General features: G+C 44.3%; 2 protein-coding genes across 3 annotated transcripts; one reads left to right on the top strand and one right to left on the bottom strand.

Moving 5' to 3' along the window:
- LOC311008313 (potassium channel subfamily K member 1-like) lies at nt 1-3,424 on the top strand. The gene is made up of 3 exons (XM_084001862.1): nt 1-491; nt 1,417-1,821; nt 2,392-3,424. Exons 1-3 carry the CDS (start codon nt 134-136, stop codon nt 2,670-2,672), a joined length of 1,044 nt encoding a protein of 347 aa, XP_083857988.1. The 5' UTR covers nt 1-133; the 3' UTR covers nt 2,673-3,424.
- A 145-nt stretch (nt 3,425-3,569) lies between these two features.
- Nucleotides 3,570-17,058, bottom strand: entpd1 (ectonucleoside triphosphate diphosphohydrolase 1). 2 transcript variants are annotated; one of them, XM_084001860.1, is made up of 10 exons: nt 16,903-17,058; nt 9,634-9,761; nt 9,161-9,278; nt 7,673-7,823; nt 7,251-7,410; nt 6,932-7,135; nt 6,562-6,819; nt 6,143-6,256; nt 5,897-6,034; nt 3,570-4,202 (listed from the first exon to the last, which is right to left on the bottom strand). In XM_084001860.1, exons 1-10 carry the CDS (start codon nt 16,916-16,918, stop codon nt 3,996-3,998), a joined length of 1,494 nt encoding a protein of 497 aa, XP_083857986.1. In that variant the 5' UTR covers nt 16,919-17,058; the 3' UTR covers nt 3,570-3,995. The 2 variants fall into 2 exon arrangements, with proteins under 2 accessions (XP_083857986.1, XP_083857987.1); XM_084001861.1 differs by lacking the exon at nt 16,903-17,058 and adding an exon at nt 10,867-10,961.

Below are 17,058 nucleotides of genomic sequence, written 5' to 3' on the forward strand. Positions count from 1 at the left end.
GACGTCACCGCCCGTTTCAGCGAGGTGAAATGTAGGAAGGCCAGTCTGTCCGCTCGCCAGAGAGGATAACAGGTACCGGACTTTCTGCCCGGTTCATTTATTGATTAGGTCACGCGCGGACATCGCGAGGGGGATGGCGCGCAGGTTCGAGCCGACCCGCGGCCGGTGCGCTCGGTTCGCGGAGCGACACCGGTCCGCGCTGTATTTCGCGCTGTTGGTCGTCGGTTACATCCTCTACCTCGTAGTCGGCGCCGCGATCTTCTCCGCCATCGAGCAGCCGTACGAGCAGGAGCTCCGCGACGAGCTGAAGGCGGCGCGGCGGGACTTCCTGGCCAACAACACCTGCGTGTCCGACGCGCGCCTCGAGGAGCTCCTGGCCCGCGCGCTGGAAGCCAGTAACTACGGGGTGACCGTGCTGGGCAACGACACCCAGCGGAACTGGGACTTCGTGTCGTCCCTGTTCTTCACCAGCACCGTGCTGACCACGACAGGTGAGAACCGTGTAACCCTTTATAGAGACCTTTCTTTGTGTCTAGTATGGGTGTACAAGTATGCGTATTTTCCTGGAGGAAAGATGTCTCTTCCTTCACTTAAAGGTCCCCCTTGGCTTCCTGGATGGTTGTGACGTCAACAACAAAACAAAAAAACCCTGCTGGTATATTGTGTAACCCCACCTGAGAAGATGAATGGTAACAGAATCTGCACAGAGAAGGTCAACAAAGTGAAGTAACAATAGGCTGAACACTCTTTAGAGCGGATGATTTACTTTATGGATCAGTCAACCTTGTTTATCCTGTTTTCAATGGTAACCCATGACATAACACTCAGGGGGATCAGGCTGTCTTGTAAGCCATCAATTCTTGGGTTAAAAAATGGTCATAATTTGTTAATGAATGGACAATATTTCTTTTATAACGTATAAATGATGTTATTAATTATAGGTTAGAACCCTTTTTTTTTACGCAGAGTGACTTATTAGATTATTTCACTGCATCATTATGAAGAAGGTGCAACAACAAAAGGGTCACTTAAAAGTAATCACACAAGGGAGAGTCGAGGACAAAATGATTGGAGTCTGCTCACCTTTTAGGGAATTTAAAATTCGACTAAGTGAACATCAGCTGTTGCAGGAAATTCTTATGTTTTTTAATGAAAACCAACTCTTATTCTCTATAACATAAACAGTCATTTAACTGTTCTGATGAAAGGAGCAAATGAAACCCCACACAGAGGTTTTGCCTTTATTTATAGACTTAAGATATTGGCCCAAACTTGTCTTAGATGACAAGTAGAGCTTGCTGTAGAGTGAGCCTGTCTTTCTTCTGCCTAATTATTGTTATGGGCGTTGAGATTTACAGGGACTTCTCCTGGAAGAATCTCCCCTCTAATTACAGCGTTGTTTGGTCATGTCTGCAGGTTACGGCCACTCCGTTCCCCTCTCGGATGGAGGGAAGGCCTTCTGTATCGTCTACTCCCTCTTCGGCATCCCAGTCACCCTCTTTTTCCTCACCATCGCCGTGCAGAGGATCATGGTCCTGGTGACTCGCCGTCCAGTGTCCTACTTCCACCGCCGGTGGGCCATGTCCAAATCCAAGCTGGCCGTCATGCACGCCACGTGTCTCTCCGTCGTCATGGTCCTGCTGCTCCTCGTCATCCCGGCGTGGATCTTGGTGAACCTGGAGAAGGAGTGGGACTACCTGGAGTCTCTGTACTTCTGTTTCATCTCTCTGACGACCATCGGCCTCGGGGATTATGTCCCCGGAGTGTCCCAGGATAGCGAGGCCAACCCGCACCCACAGCTCTATAGGCTGGCTATTACAGGTGATTTACTAAAAAAAAAAAAAGTTTTTAAGAGCTCAAGCATTCTGGTTCCCACCCTTGTTGGATGGTGACCGATTCAATGAGAATAAGTCCAAGAGTTGTAAACCATTCCACCTTCTTTTGTCGTGTTTCAACTGAATGATTTTAGAGCCCCAGAGAGGTGAAACGTGTCTGTCACAGGGGGAGGCTAACTTTAGCATGCTAACAAGGACCGTGCAATGCCATCTTAGTTTAGCATGTTAGCATTCCGACGCTAACAAAGCCGATGTGGATGGCAACTGTGCAGGAATGCGGTCGCCAACCAAAAATAGTGGACTGATTGAAATGATGGCGCTCGGTGAATAATCAGGCTTTTAGTTGCCATGGATATTATGTTAACAGGTTTGTGATGTTTTTCCACCATTCGCCAAATTAGCTTATCTGATTCACATGTTACACAAAGTGATGACTTAGTGGCTGACTACACCCTTTATGTAATCACCAAACATTGATTTCATCTTATGAGTCACTGGTCTTTGTTTTATATGTGTGTGTGTGTGTGTGTGTGTGTGTGTGTTCTTGCTCTCCCAGTCTACTTGATCCTGGGCTTGGTGTTTGTCCTGGTGGTGCTGGAGACGTGTTGCGAGCTCCCCCAGATGAGACGCCTCCGACGGACGTTCTACCAAGAGAGGCCTCAGGAGCTGGACTCCGAGACGACCAACATCATCGACCGGGACCACCTGAGCGACGAGCTGTTCGAGACCCCCGATCACCTGCCGGTCATCCCCTCCGTGTCGGAGCAGGCCGCGTCGATGCGGCAGGACAGCAAGTCGCCGCCTTACACCCCCGTTGTCAACGGCAAGCCGAGATGACCCATAGACGGGTCTTTTTCAGCGCCTGCAAATGGCTTTCTGCCATCGTCAACACCGACAGACATTTGTGGCGTGAAAGCAGGAGCCGCCCACAGACTATCAGGATGGCTTTGTTTTCTTGTTCTCCCCTGCAGCTCCGTTCCCTGCAGATAAGAACTTGATCTGTGTCACAGAGGAAGGGCTGGGCCCCCAAACGGAGGGAAAACCCACAATCCACTTCCTGCTCGATGCCGTAATCCCAAAGCGGATATTTCACACACCCGCTCCTGGCACTTTATTTGATCGATGGTGGTATTTGCATGAGAAATTTGCCTTCTTGGAAGTAATCTAACGGCACCAGGAGAATCAGCCGTGCCAGCAGTCGTCCTTCTGTACATTATGGGAATTTGACATGAAGGGCGTTCGACAAAATAATAGAAACCTGTTGATTTGCAGCCTCCAAATCTGCATCTTTCTAAAACAATATGACTATTGTATTAGGCTGCATTAGTTTCAGCTACAAGTACAGTCAATTTAGTGCATTTAGTTTGGGTTATCAAATTGTAATGTGTGCCCTCCTGCCACTAGGGGGCAGCACTTTCACTTTATAAACAAACCATAGGTTTACTTGAGGTATGATGGTGCTGTGTATCATGCTGTAGAATGAAGAAGAATGTGTCCTAGTTACATCTTAGAGTGAGGGGCTATGTTGTATTTTATTATTATTATTATTATTATTATTATTATTATTATTATTATTATTATTATTATTATTATTATTTTATTATTCAGTTCACTCTCTAGCTAGTTAAATGGCTTAAAAAAAGGGTTCAAATCACAAGAATCAAATCAACAGAACTTGTCTCCTTCTTTGACTGTAATGTTGCTGCTTTGTGGGTTTTAATCAAGAGCAAAACATTGTTACATTCGTTTTTATTTATTTATAAAAATTAAATTAGCTTTCTGCATAACGGTGTAAATAAACCATGCAACATCAAACATTTCATATTTTTTTTTTCACAAATGACAAGTGATTTAAAGATTTTATATAAACTTGGATTATTTTATTTATACAGTAATTTATATATTTCATATTCACATCATAATTCAAGACATACATGCAGACTGATGTAGGCACACACACACACACACACACACACGCATACACTCTCGCACAAACATGGAAACTGTCCTTCAACCAGAGAAACACTCGCTCTTCAGAAAGAGGAGAGAAAGTATTTGTCCTTCTGAAATATCCTTGAATCCACAGGAGCTGCGGGGACCGTTGATGTGCAGTAGGCGTTGACCTTTTGACCCCCCACAACATCTGGAAAAGTCTTGTCTTTACACGATCTGTTGCTGTTTGGAGCAGCGGGGCCAGAGAGGGCGCAGGCTGACGATGAAGAGGATGAAGAGGAGCATTGCCATGATTGTGACCACGGAGACGTAGCCGGCGTGGGGCAGAGGGGGAGAGTCGGGGGCCTCGGCTGGAATCATATTGGTGAGGTTCAACATGTAGCCCAGCGTCCAGCCTGCATCACTGCCTTTTATCTGGACATAAACAGAGGAAGAGGGAAAGCTATCACTGTGGTTTAATGACATTCCTTTAATCCATCTTCTCTTTAAAATAAACCTCAAATTTAATATAAAGATTTAATAAAATTACACAATAACTTATACAAAAGAAAAAAGACGCCTGATTAATTGTGATCTCTTCTAAAAGTGTGGCCCATCATTTATTTAGGTATTCATTATTTTATTTATTATATTTATGTTGTTTTTTATGAACCCCTATTTACATTTTTTAATCTGCTGATGGATAAATATTGATTTATTTTCTATTGCCCTTTAACATTTTAATCAATAACATGCTTAGCAACTAGAATCTATTTATTGATTTAATGATAAATTACTCAATTGTAATGCAAAAGGGCTTTACACGTGCATTCTTCCTCATAACCAGCAGGGGGCGACTCCTCTGGTAGCAAAAATAAATCTTATTGTCTATGAAAAAAATAACCCAATCTTCTTCAGTACAGCAAGACGTTTAGATAATAAAGAGTCATAAAGCAGGTGACGCGTTGGGGGCGTGGTTTGTGTGATTGACGCAGATCTCGCGTGTACGTACGAAACCCACGTGACGTGAATACGGAAACCCAAGCGGTCTCTCCTGGGTCCGAGGTAAGAACCACGTCCTGTTTTCTGCTGTTTCTGCTGACACGCGCTGCTCTTGATGTGTTTTTTTGCTGCCTTTAAGGCTGCACGTATTCTGCTGTTGACCTTTCGTGTGTTGCTTCAGTTAAATGCATTGGCGTTGGTGTGAACCTTGATGACATGTAACGGAAGGTTATTATAGGGCTATTGTTGTGGTCTGATTTGGTTTTGGTGAAATTTTCCCTCTGATGGTGACTTTTAAAACAACATTTTTTATCTATACTTATTAATTTTGTGTCGTGAGTTCACTGCATTTCTGTTATCTACCAGAGGGTATTATTATTATTATTATTATTATTATTATTATTAATAGGGTAATATTGTCTTGCTGGAAATCATCATCATCATCATCATAATTTTTGCCTCATGAAAATGCTTCAGGATGAGTAGTTGCATTCATAAATATTCTTAATTTAGTATTTAGCCAAGCATTAGTCAATCATTTTTACTACAAACAATTACAGTTTATGTCAAAGCTTTACTTTTAATACCTTAATTAAATCTATCTTCTAGATTTAGGAGCGGGACAAGGGCTTGGCTTGTGATCAGAGCAGATACTTATAATATACATACAGGGTTACTTCACGACGACCAGGATACGGGTTGGCTGTAACTTTGCAGGTAGAACTGGTTGTCCATTAATTTGCTTTAAATTTTTAAGTGGCTGACAATCATTTGTATCAGATGTCGTGTGATTTCGACGTGGTGCGGTCAGGTTTCTGTGTGTTTTCTCCTTTTTAGACTGAGCCAATCCTTGATGGATAATTAAGTTAATTGTTCTCAATAGAGCCATCCAGTATTATCTTTTTAACCACGAGCAATGCTGTTAAAACGATTGTTTTAAAGCGGGATATGTGAGGCTGAGGATCTGGAAGTCTTAAACCTTAATCCATAAAATCCAAGTCCTTTACTTAACAGCTGGCAAGGTCCAAATAGATCCACGGAAAGATAGTAGTATTTGTGGTAGTAGTACACGGGCACACATGTGTGTTTAGGGTAGGTACGAAAGGACCGTACTGTGAGCTACTGACCTGTTGGACAAACTGTATGTTGGAGAAGCTCTCCGAGGTGAAGTTGTATCCTTCCGTCAGCAGGGTGATGATGTACGTGCCGGCGAAACAGTACTCAGCCAGATACTTCACCTTTACTTTGGGATTTTGCTGCGTTACCTGTTTGGAGCAGTTCAAATGCAACGATATTGTCAGTTTAGCGTGCAAGTCAGGGAAAGCAGGGAAATACGGCATGCTCATTTGCTCGTGTGAGTCATTGATGCACACCTGATTCCAAGGGGTAGCGCAGTAGCTTCTTAGCTTTGCCTTGACCGTATCCATAGGGACGGATGTATCGGTCAGATTGAGGAAGTTCATCACAAAGTAGTAAGCAGAGAACGCCTACATTGAGAGAGAGAGAGGCAGAGATGATGAAAAAGGTAATTAACTGACGTACTGAGGTTATTAATACTTCATTCTCATATGTTTTTTTTCCTGGCCTCACTGACTCAGTTATTTGTCTCTGGTTTACACGTAGCTGTGAGGCGAGGATATAGGCCTACTCCAAATTCAACAGCAACATGTCTTAACGGAGAAAGTATCGACGTTACTGTGGATAATTCTCTGCTGGGGAAGAAAGTATTTCCAAGGATATTGATGGAATAAAAACAATTGTAATAATAAATGAAACCTGATTGCTGTGTTACCCCATATGGCCCCTGCAAGCGTGGCTGGAAGACCCCATTGAAAGAGCATCGACTGTATTTGCACTCGGTGAAGTTGAAGACGCTTTTCACCACGTCTTGGCATTGTTGGAAGTTTCCAATTCCGGTGTGAGTGAAGTTTGCGGGAGCTGCTTGGGGTTTCCTGTTTGACACGCAGGGGCTGTCATAGAGGGCGGCGTAGTCCCACGTCACGTTGTAGCCGGGGTGGAAACAAGGATCTAACACTGCTGCCGGACCTGCCTTGGAGAGAGAGAGCAAGATAACCAGGTGTAAGATCTCCTGAAGATAAATCTCACATAATCTCAGGTTAGATTAGACCATGAAAGTGAAGAGAGAAAAAGCAGAAATGTACTTGAGTCTGCCGTGCCAACGCCAGCCGTTTTGCTTGGTCTTTCCCGTAACACAGGAAGCTGTGAGTGTACAGGTTGTAGTCATTTCCGTAGAGTCGGAAGGTCACCGAGTTGCTGGGCGACTCTGAACCGTTGAAGTTATCGGAAACAAAGCTAATCTGAGTGGAGGCCCCGCCAAGGTCAAGGGCGCCGGTGGTTTCCAAGCCCTGCAGCACGGACAAAAAGGCGTTAAAGCCCACCGACTGTTCCACAAAAAAGTGCGTTTTTAAAAAGTGGCAGAAAAACGTGCACGGACATGCATGCAGTCGCGCGCGTTCGGACCTGCTTGAGGCGGTCATCCAAGTAGTTGACCGTCACCCAGCCGAAGGCTCCCTCCTCCTGGCCGCTGAGTAATCTCGCTCCCTGGAAGGAAAAGGGAAACTTCTGAAGAGATTCCTCCACGGCTTGAAAGACCTTGCCTGACGCCGTGCTGTTCTCCAAACTGCACACAACACAACACAAATTCATTAGACTGATTCGCATCCATAATTCACATCGATACAGCAGCCCATAAATAATAAATAGACTGCGTTGTATGTAATCGATTTTGACGGTAACATATTCTCTGCTCCGGCAGTAAAGTTGGCGTGGAGATAAATCACAAAGCGGGCTACAGCGAGAAACCCAATTACACAGTTGAGGCTCGGGGATACACCTGTGTGTCAGCATCCTAGATAGAAGTTTGATGACGGGAGCACACGTACTTCAGCAGTCTCATCCCGGCAGTAGCCCCCAGATAGAGAGGGGTCTCGTGGTGTCTTTTGCTCGGCAGCAGCTGCTGGGCCTCCTGCATGCATGCTCTCAGAGACTCCCCCGCCTTCAGCGGAGTAGATGCGTAGCTGGAGATACCCGCACCTGCAAGTTGACATAGATACCGTAAAGCGTATGAAGAGTTCAGAGATGCTAAGGAGTTGAAGGTAGTCAGAGCAAATGGAAAAAGGGGAGGAAAAGGCTTGGTGATAATGTTGCCTGGTTCCTGTTCAACCCTTAAATTGCTCTGTTTGTGTTTCCCAGTGGCTAAAATCACCGCCGGGGGAATCCCTGATGAGAGATCCGGCATGAATGTGCCCCTCCTCCTCCTAACCTCTCAGTTAATGCGGCTGAGTTAAAGGATACACCTGGTGTTATTCTATGGTTGATTGCACGCACATCCCATGAAAAGACCAAAAGCAGCAACGCTTTAGTTCATCTTTCTGACTTCCGTCTTTATAATGAAAAAAAAAGCTCCAAAAGTAAAAGAGTTTGTGCAGTGTATAGTTGAAAGAAAAGGTAGTTAAATCAACTTACACAACAGAAGCTCACAGTGGGCGTCGGTTTGACGGAGCTTTCTTTTATACGGCGTGTTTTTGAAAGTGCTTTAATAATTCAGCAAGATTTGGTTGCATAAGCAGGTTGCCTTGAGGCTTGAGGCAATTTGTGGCAGACATTTGTATTTTCATGCCAGTTCCCCGACAACATATACCTTGACTTTGCATCTATGCATGCAACACGGGCCCTGAAGGCACCACCTTCTATGAATTTGCTAGCTAATGGCTTTATTAATGATTAATAGATACTTTTCCAGCCAAATCCAAGCTTTAATTGGCTTAACACTAGCTGACTAGTTTACCCACAAAATCTCAAGGACCAAAGTCTATTTATTAAGAACTTATTAACATTTACAAGCTGTTTTTTATTCTGCTTATCACAGAACGAGTGCGTCAGTAGTCGAGCTGCACTGGTTGCTCTTTCCCTTTTGCAATTCAGATCTGTAGCAATAAATGTCAGTAAGTCATTCAGAAAGGGCCCTTCTAATGCAATAACCCATCAAGTACGGAGTTTAAAATGTTAATGCGTTTTTAATATATCGTTTTTGCCTACAGATGCCTTTTTATAGAAGATAAACAAAATGATAGCTGATTAGCCGAATCCATTATTTACAACCTGAACCCATAATAAAGTCTTATCTGAAACTGATACGAGTATTTACCAGACTCTTAAACGTGTATGTTTTTGCAAATGTATTTATACAAGTTCAAAGTGTGTTCTAGAGCTGCATAAGTAGCATACATATAGCATATAAGTATATAAACATGTGCATGTTCATATAAGCTGATTGCACCTAAAATACTTGCGTTGGCATGCATTAGTGGTTGCATAATGTGAGCGTGAGGGCAAAAGTGTGCGTTTGTGTGGCGACGTGCAGCAAAAACCTTTGACTTTGCAGGAATGCGTCTGCTCGACTCGTCCGGTGTTGTTATCCTTCTCAGCTGGCCACTGGTAGATATACAGCGCCGTGTGGGAGGAGCCGGCGTCCAGCACGATCCCATACTTGAGTGGAGACAGAAGGAGGAATTCCAGTCCAGTACTCGGTGACGGTTAACTCGAGATGACTCAATTTTAAGACATTCAGCATAATCAGCCCAAAGATTAAGAGATTTTATCTGCCAAGATACCAAAGTCAATAATAGCTCTTACTGGACCTCCATTTGTAAGAAAAATAATAATATTCTCATCAACATCCCTTATTTGGAAGTGGGTTTCTGGAACCATTATTACAGGTTGAGGTCATAGTGACAAGAGACCATATTTGGCTTGTGGACTTTAGGCAGAGATCCTGCTGTGATGCAGTGTGCTCCCACACAGGGAACCGGCTCACACACTTTAGTATTTTCCTCTTCCATACCTTGTACTTTTGGGGGAGGGGCCTGTTCTGCAAAACCGCTACCGTCACCAGGGCAACAATCGCTATGACACCAATCACGGTGATGATGATGGTCACAGGCGTGTGCCAGGGGTTTTTCTCTTTCATCTCTGTGAGGCGGGGGCGGAAGGACAGACAGACAGACAGAGAGACAGACAGACAGACAGACAGGAAGGAGAAGCGAGAGGGTTGGCGGGGGACAGAAAAGGGAAGATGGGGACACATTGGAAAGAGGAACCGTGCGTTAGCCAATGTTGCATCCAGATGTGAGTGATGTCACAGCATGTGTGTGTTTGTATGTATGTCAGAGAGCCTGCCGGGGGTTTGCAGAATTTTGTTGTTTTGTAACCAAGGGCGACACAATGATTGAGTGCGTCTAGACTCGTGCTAATCTATTCATGGATTCAACAAAGTACGTAGGAAATGCCGAAAGATCAAAAGCAAAGGAAAAGGATGAAAGGAAACCAGTTTCAAAGTCATAATTATAGAAAAAGCTTCAGTGTTTACACAAAATACCAAGGATGATGAACTAGTATTATAATACAGCAGTGAGTCAACAATAATGAATGATTTCAACATCCTGTTCCAGGTATTATTTTAATCCTGAATACGTTTGATGGCTGCATCTGCCACTGCTTTCTTTGGTTCCCATTCGTTCCCATGAGCGAGTTTCCACTGTTTAGTAATGGGATTATATACACACACACACACACACACACACACACACACACACACACACATGTACACACCGTTTGCATTTTAGATTGTATGTGCTTTTCATTCATAAAGAGACAAAAAAAAAAACGGGTGTAACAGGCTGCCCGTCTCTTCCCAAGGCTATTGTGGTGGCAAAGAGTGATGAGCGGACTGAGTTGTAAAGTACACACACATGTGCACACACGCACACAGGGTTGTTTGATTGTTACCAGGGTAAGTAAACTGGCAGACGCTCTCTAGGTGTACATGACAGCTGGAAAAAGCACAAACACACTATGGAGAGTCAGCCGGCCGGCGATCCTCGTACTCATTTCACGAGGACACAGAAAGCCACACACACACACACACACACACACACACAGAGCTTCTCTGCTGTGCTGCATCAGCAGGACCTGCAGCAGATGAACCTGATCTTTGTCTGCTGTGGGAAAACGCACAACCACCGAACCTTAACGCGCGTTAAATGGAGCGACAGACAGCGAAAGAGAGAGTACTTACCTCTGTTGTCTACTTCAGTGAAGTTACCACTGACAGGGGAGGGGGAGAGGCAGAGAGAGAGAGGGAGAGGGAGAGGGAGAGAGAGAGAGGGAGGGAGGAAGGGAGGGCGGGCCGAGAGAATAAAGAGAGTGGAAGTGGAAGAGAGGGGGAAACTATTGGGAGGGGAGGACGAACAGAGGGAGGTAGTAGAGTGATAAGATGAAGTGAGGTTTTTCCGTTGTGGGGCAGAGGACAACGAATAGAGCTTTGTGTGTGTGTGTGTGTGTGTGTGTGTGTGTGTGTGTGTGTGTGTGTGTGTGTGTGTGTGTGTGTGTGTGTGTGTGTGTGTGTGTGTGTGTGTGTGTGTGTGTGTGTGTGTGTGTGTGTGTGTGTGTGTGTTCTGAAACACTGACTTTGGTATTTCCTCCTAGCCGGGGCAGCGGAGCCGGTCACTATGGAGACACAGCTAAAGTGCGTTTGTGAGTGTGTGTGAGTGTGTGTGTGAGTGTGTGTGTGTGTGTGTGTGTGTGTGTGTGTGTGTGTGTGTGCATGTGAACCCCCTTAAAAGGGACTCTCTCTCTCTCTCTCTCTCTCTCTCTCTGTTCATTCTGTGGGAGGTGGAGGAGGGAGGGGAAGTGGGGACTCCCTTGTTTGGCTGTTTTTATTACTGGCAGGCTGTGATGTCATCTCTGTGACGGATCGGAATCCCCTGCTTTTCTCCGAGGCCGTGTGTGCGTGTGTGTGTGCGTGTGTGTGTGTGTGTGTGCGTGTGTGTGTGTGTGTGTGAATAGGGGTTGCTGGTGAGCCGGTGTGTGTGTGCAAAACATGTCTCGCATGCAAATGTGTTGGTTCCATTCTGTTGTTTCCTGTCTCTCGCTGCGCCACTGGCAGATCCACACATTCAAATAGGAGAATGACTTATATTTCCCTTCCTCTACTTGAGAGCGCAGAATGACCCAAAGGCCTGGCACGTAAGGGAAGGAAGCACACACACACACATGCAACCACCAACGGAGTATCCTGTAATTGTTTGACCATGTCATTTCACTGAGCAAACAAGCAAAGTTCACAGTCCTTTAACTTATTTTTTAAAACATGATCCAAGGGTCTGTCTATACCAGACACGGTAGATAGGAGAGAGAGGCATTCTCTGTTTGCTTTAGGCACAAATCTGACCTTCCACATGACTGACCCCATCTGGATTATAGCCGCACACCCAGAAAAATGCAACTTGTGACGCACGCCATATGTTTCTTTTGATGGATTTTGGCTCGTCTGAGGAGGTCTGCGTGGCGCTGTGCTAAGATGATAAAGAGGGTAGTTAAATCTCAAATTCCTTAGAATTCAGTGAGGCGTGTTGCTTTTCTGTGTCTTAGTTTTTTGTTTAAAACATGAATTGCAAGACACAGACTGTAGTTGCACGGATCGTCAGTCACCCACCTGCCACCCAAATAAATGATTACCTCTAATTTAATAGGCCTACATCATTAAAGCCATACAATGCCAATGTTGGGCTTTGAGCATCCTCTGCAGCGTCTTCCTCGGAGGCAACTTTCACTCCATGTAACCTTTCCCTGCACCCAGTCACGTCAATGCAATTAACAAAGTTGAGGCGCCGTTCCTCGTGGGTGAATGTGCACGCCGTCTCTCATCCGTCTGCTCTGCTCTCCGCCACGTTTACGTTTTAGAAGAATGCGACACATATTTCCCTCATTAATGACGCAATCACCCGCCCTCCACCCATCTGCCGTTAATCAGAACGTTTTATCACCCGACCCGTCCGACCCACGGGCCTGCAGATACGACGAGCGCAATCTGCACGCGTTTAACTGACAGATTCCATATTGAAGTTAACACATTGGTGTGGACCAGCTCATAATCTCTGTGGTGGAGGGGGGAGCACAAATATGTTGGCTGCTTTACGTCGCCACACGCCTTGAATTTATTTGTTCGTTACTCCGGTTCTTCATCGAGAACAGACGCATCTAATGGTATATCAAAAGCCGCGGCATCAAAGAACGGCTCTGTTAATGACAACTGCATGCCAATTACGAAACCTCCGCTTTGTTCTACAACAGATACAGACACATAGTCACAAACGCGTGTTGAGGCAGACAATGGGGCTGCCTTAAAAACAAAGTAAGGGCATGAGATCACTTCATCATCACAGACCGGAACAAAGGCTTTAGGCCACAAGATTTGTATGTTTGTACTTGCGAGGAATTTTATTGACATTTTGCATTCCCAATTCCCACAAACCTGGTCTAATCTTCAAAACGTGACTGGTTATTTTCGTATGTTAAGTTGTTTCGCAATATTACTGTTTGTGTAGAACTTTTGAATTACTTTCACCAAACCAACTCCAGAAGTATGGAAGTGGGCGTAGTCATTGTGACATCACCCAATAGTTTGAAGGCTAGAGTTCAGCATTTTTACCATCATGGATTTTGGACTCAAGCCTTCTTGACATTTTTGGAACAGAAATGACCATATTTGGAGTGCGGAGGAGCGACGGGTGGAGCTGACCGACACAAGCGGCATCTGGCTCCTCGTTTGAAGCTGTTAACAAAGTTAGCTTCTATAATTCAAGGTCAACTTTACAACTAAGTGTTCAAGTCATCTTAGCAGCTGATTGCATTGGTAGCGATGAGGCCAGGAAGTGGGAATGACCCCGCAGCTATGTCAGCCATTGAATTTCTTCCACCACTGTTTTTTTCCATTTCTGAGCCTTTTGTAAACACAAATGAAGTGTTAAGGTGAGGCCAGGATTCAAACTACGTCACGAGGAAAGACTGGGTGGTGGGAGCAGGAGAGCTCCGAGAAAGGGAAGTGGAAAACATAACATCTGCTATCACTCAGCGTATCTCCCAGAGTCTCGTATTACGAGTTTAACGCAAACATTTTAAGGACACTAAGAGATTGTCTAAATAAAAAAAGCATTGGCATGTGCTTGAACTAACTTTTACTTGTCAGAAAGCAGAAATTAAAAAACCAAAGCACTGTGGAGGCTTAACATGAACTCCTTTAGCCAGCAGTGGAAGTGTTGTTTAGATGGGAAGCGTTCAGATCATGCACCAACGATGTTCAACAACTGAGACACAAAACATAACATCCACAGCACAAATCCATCTGAACTGCCTAACACACGCTCTTGACCGCTGACTACATTAATCCCCTTGAACCCAATCTTTTATTGAATCCTAATTGACGAGATAAAACCACACCAAATGACTTCAATCTGTAAAAGAAGTCTAAAGTTCAGGTTTTTTACAAGTCTAAGCAGTACAGAACCTGTAAGTTCTTATACAAACACACACACACACACATATAAAGGCCAACAGTTTATAGGTTTCCCTAATGTGCCATCCTCAAACAGCTATATGGAGTTTATACTGGCAGCATGTTGCAGCTCCTAGGGGTCAGAATGTAACATAAGAGCCTCCACCCATGTTGATATGAAACCACAGGCTCATAAATCTCCCGTGATAAAAAAAATAGATGCAAAAGCATCAGAGGAAGTAAAAGAGATAGACGGATGGTCGTTCAGCGATGAGTCACGGCGACGTGGTGGACTCTGTGGTTTCATGATGACGGGAAGGCGAGACAACGACCCATCTTACATGTGTTGTGCTGCTCTGGTGGTTATGATCTTAATGAGTCATGAGCCTGTGTGGACACATGTACGTGAACGCCACACCTCACCTAACACCCAAAGCCCTTTAAGTAACATGAGCAAGAGTTACTTCTTCATGACAAAGTGTCATCTGTATGCAACGTTGACGCTTGTTCCAGATCAGCAGTTTCATGCTCAAAGCACAGTTTGAGGCTTTTTTTTAACGAACTGGAGCCGTGATGATAAAAAACACAAATAAGCAAGAAACAAAAAACGTGCCTGCAAATATTATGTTTTTCGGGCTTTTATTGTGAAAGGTAAGAATGGAAGGTATGGAAGGAATCTGGTCTTTGTCAAAGTTGAAAGGAGTGATAAAGTTTGTCGCCTTGGTTTGGACTACGGGGGGGCTCCGTGATTGGTTGATGTTTTTGCTGACGGTGTGAAAGCTCGACCTTGTTACGAAAAAAAGTAGGTCGTTTTGTTCCGCTGTGTGATTTTCATGTTCTGTTGGTATTTATGAGAAAAACAAAGAAACAAAAAAAAGTATATTGCAAATGAATTAAAGACGGAAGCAAATATGGAAGGAAATAATCAAAGATAAGAAAATTAGAGATGGAATATTGGAGAAATTATGTTTTGTGAGAAATTGCGAAGCTACACTACAGCTGCCACATAACTGCTCTAATGCACACCCTATTTTTTATGACAATAAAAGAAGATAATAACTTAACAATGGAGGATAGAAAGTGCAGACTGTATGTGATACATTGAATTCCTGCACTAATAAATGTACTTACGAGTAAATGGACCCTGCTATTTTCCTCCTTAGCTTCACACAAATGCTTCACACAAATGCACATAAATCTATTTTAATGCTTATTCTCCTCGGGGATTAACATATCCTCCCTTCACACACACTTGAACAATGTCCTTTGGTTGACTCTGGGCTTCTTGCTTTCAACTTTTTCCAATCAATCAAGCAAACTTCTGTTTTTCCTAAAATCTTACATGACTCGGTTCTATAAATACTTTCGTCAGAACTGTGCATCGTCTGTGGCTTCCTGTGAAAAGGGAACCTCAGGCAGCGTCATATGAGCTGAGGAGAGCTGAGAGGAAGGTTCCCGGAATGCCACAGGGAAGTTGTCTGACCTCGCTGGTCTACCCTGACCTCCGCAGCAGAGAAAAACAGCCAATCGTCAGTTTACAGTCCAGCGTCCCTGGTTGGAGCGAGATAACAAATCTGAAAGGATCCCCACAATAGTGACCTGGTGTTTACTTTCAGCTACATGGAGGGTTAGTTCTTATTCCGACGCTGTAGATGATGTTTGGGTCACCGAACTTTAGCCAATTTGGGGATTGTGCTCTTTTGAGATCAGAGTTTACAACCATTCTTGAGGCCGAAGCCAATTCCAATATTATGGAATAAATAATTTACACATGAAATTCCAAACTTATGAAACTATACAACATATAAAACCAAAACTATCTGCACATGTTGTTTTATTTTGTAATCTGGTGAACCGACCCCATTAATTGCAAGTGCCTTATCCTGACAGTTTAGATAAGACGTCAGCTAGAACATAAGCAAATTAGATTTTTGTATATTCCCGATCATCCAAACATGAATCTGGAATTCACTGCATAAATAGCATAAAACAAACCTTTTGGATGACTCAGTGGATATTAAAGGGTCAAGTCGTCTTGTTAGGTTTCATTTGTCAAGTTTCTCTGAGATTTTCTGTTTCAATTCAATTGATGTGCCATGATTGAAATTGCGTGTTTGTGTGAACAGATCCTTTACTCTGTAAATACATGAAACTTCACGTTTCAGTCATCAAACCTATATATATGTAACTTTCACTTTAACACAATGATGACATCTTTTCAACATCCTGGAATTCACTGATATGTGCAATTGATTTGTGAAAGCTCTGCTTTGGTCAACAAATAACACCGGGAACATGCATGCATCCAACCAACCAACCAACCAACCAACCAACCAACCAACCAACCAATCAATCAATCAGACAATGCAAACGCAGTTCCCCTTGGTCACATGCACTCTGCCTGATGAACTCCACTAAACCACATGATCCACCCTCAGCAACACAATCACACCGCCCCAGAACCTCCACCAACAACACACACACACACACTTGCTTACACCACACACACTCAAGGCACACGCCATGGAAAAGTCACACGCCTACCTCACGCCGCTACCCAGCTGCTACATGCACTAAAGCAAGTCACACAGTTCACACTCACCTGACACTTCACATTTAGTGTACCGGCTTCTGGTGCATCCTGCTGCTGCTGCTGCTGGACGAGCCGGCCGCTAAGGATTTCCTCTGTGTGTGTGTGTGTGTGTGTGTGTGTGTGTGTGTGTGTGTTTGTGTGTGTGTGTGTGTGTGTGTGTGTGCCAGTCATAGCAGTACACCTACCTCTTTGTGCAGACATGGGTTCTATCTCAGCAGCAACACAATGCCCTTTCTATTCTTTGCCCCCCTCTCTCTCTTCCTCTCTCTCCCTCACTCTTCCTCTTTAACCCTCTATCTTCCTCTCTCTCTCTCTCTCTCTCTCTCTCTCTGGTAACACAG

This window comes from Eutrigla gurnardus (genome assembly GCF_963514095.1).
Source record: "Eutrigla gurnardus genome assembly, chromosome: 22".
In the NCBI taxonomy this organism is placed as follows: Eukaryota; Metazoa; Chordata; class Actinopteri; order Perciformes; family Triglidae; genus Eutrigla; species Eutrigla gurnardus.

Bases quoted from the DNA above. Each gene is read 5' to 3' on its own strand.
- LOC311008313 (XM_084001862.1), top strand. From the start codon at position 134: ATGGCGCGCAGGTTCGAGCCGACCCGCGGCCGGTGCGCTCGGTTCGCG. The intron at 492-1,416 runs GTGAGAACCGTG...TCATGTCTGCAG, and splicing joins CACCGTGCTGACCACGACAG to GTTACGGCCACTCCGTTCCC. The intron at 1,822-2,391 runs GTGATTTACTAA...TTGCTCTCCCAG, and splicing joins CTATAGGCTGGCTATTACAG to TCTACTTGATCCTGGGCTTG.
- entpd1 (XM_084001860.1), bottom strand. The intron at 6,257-6,561 runs GTAACACAGCAA...CTCTCAATGTAG, and splicing joins GCTTGCAGGGGCCATATGGG to GCGTTCTCTGCTTACTACTT. The intron at 6,035-6,142 runs GTGTGCATCAAT...TGCTCCAAACAG, and splicing joins GCGCTACCCCTTGGAATCAG to GTAACGCAGCAAAATCCCAA.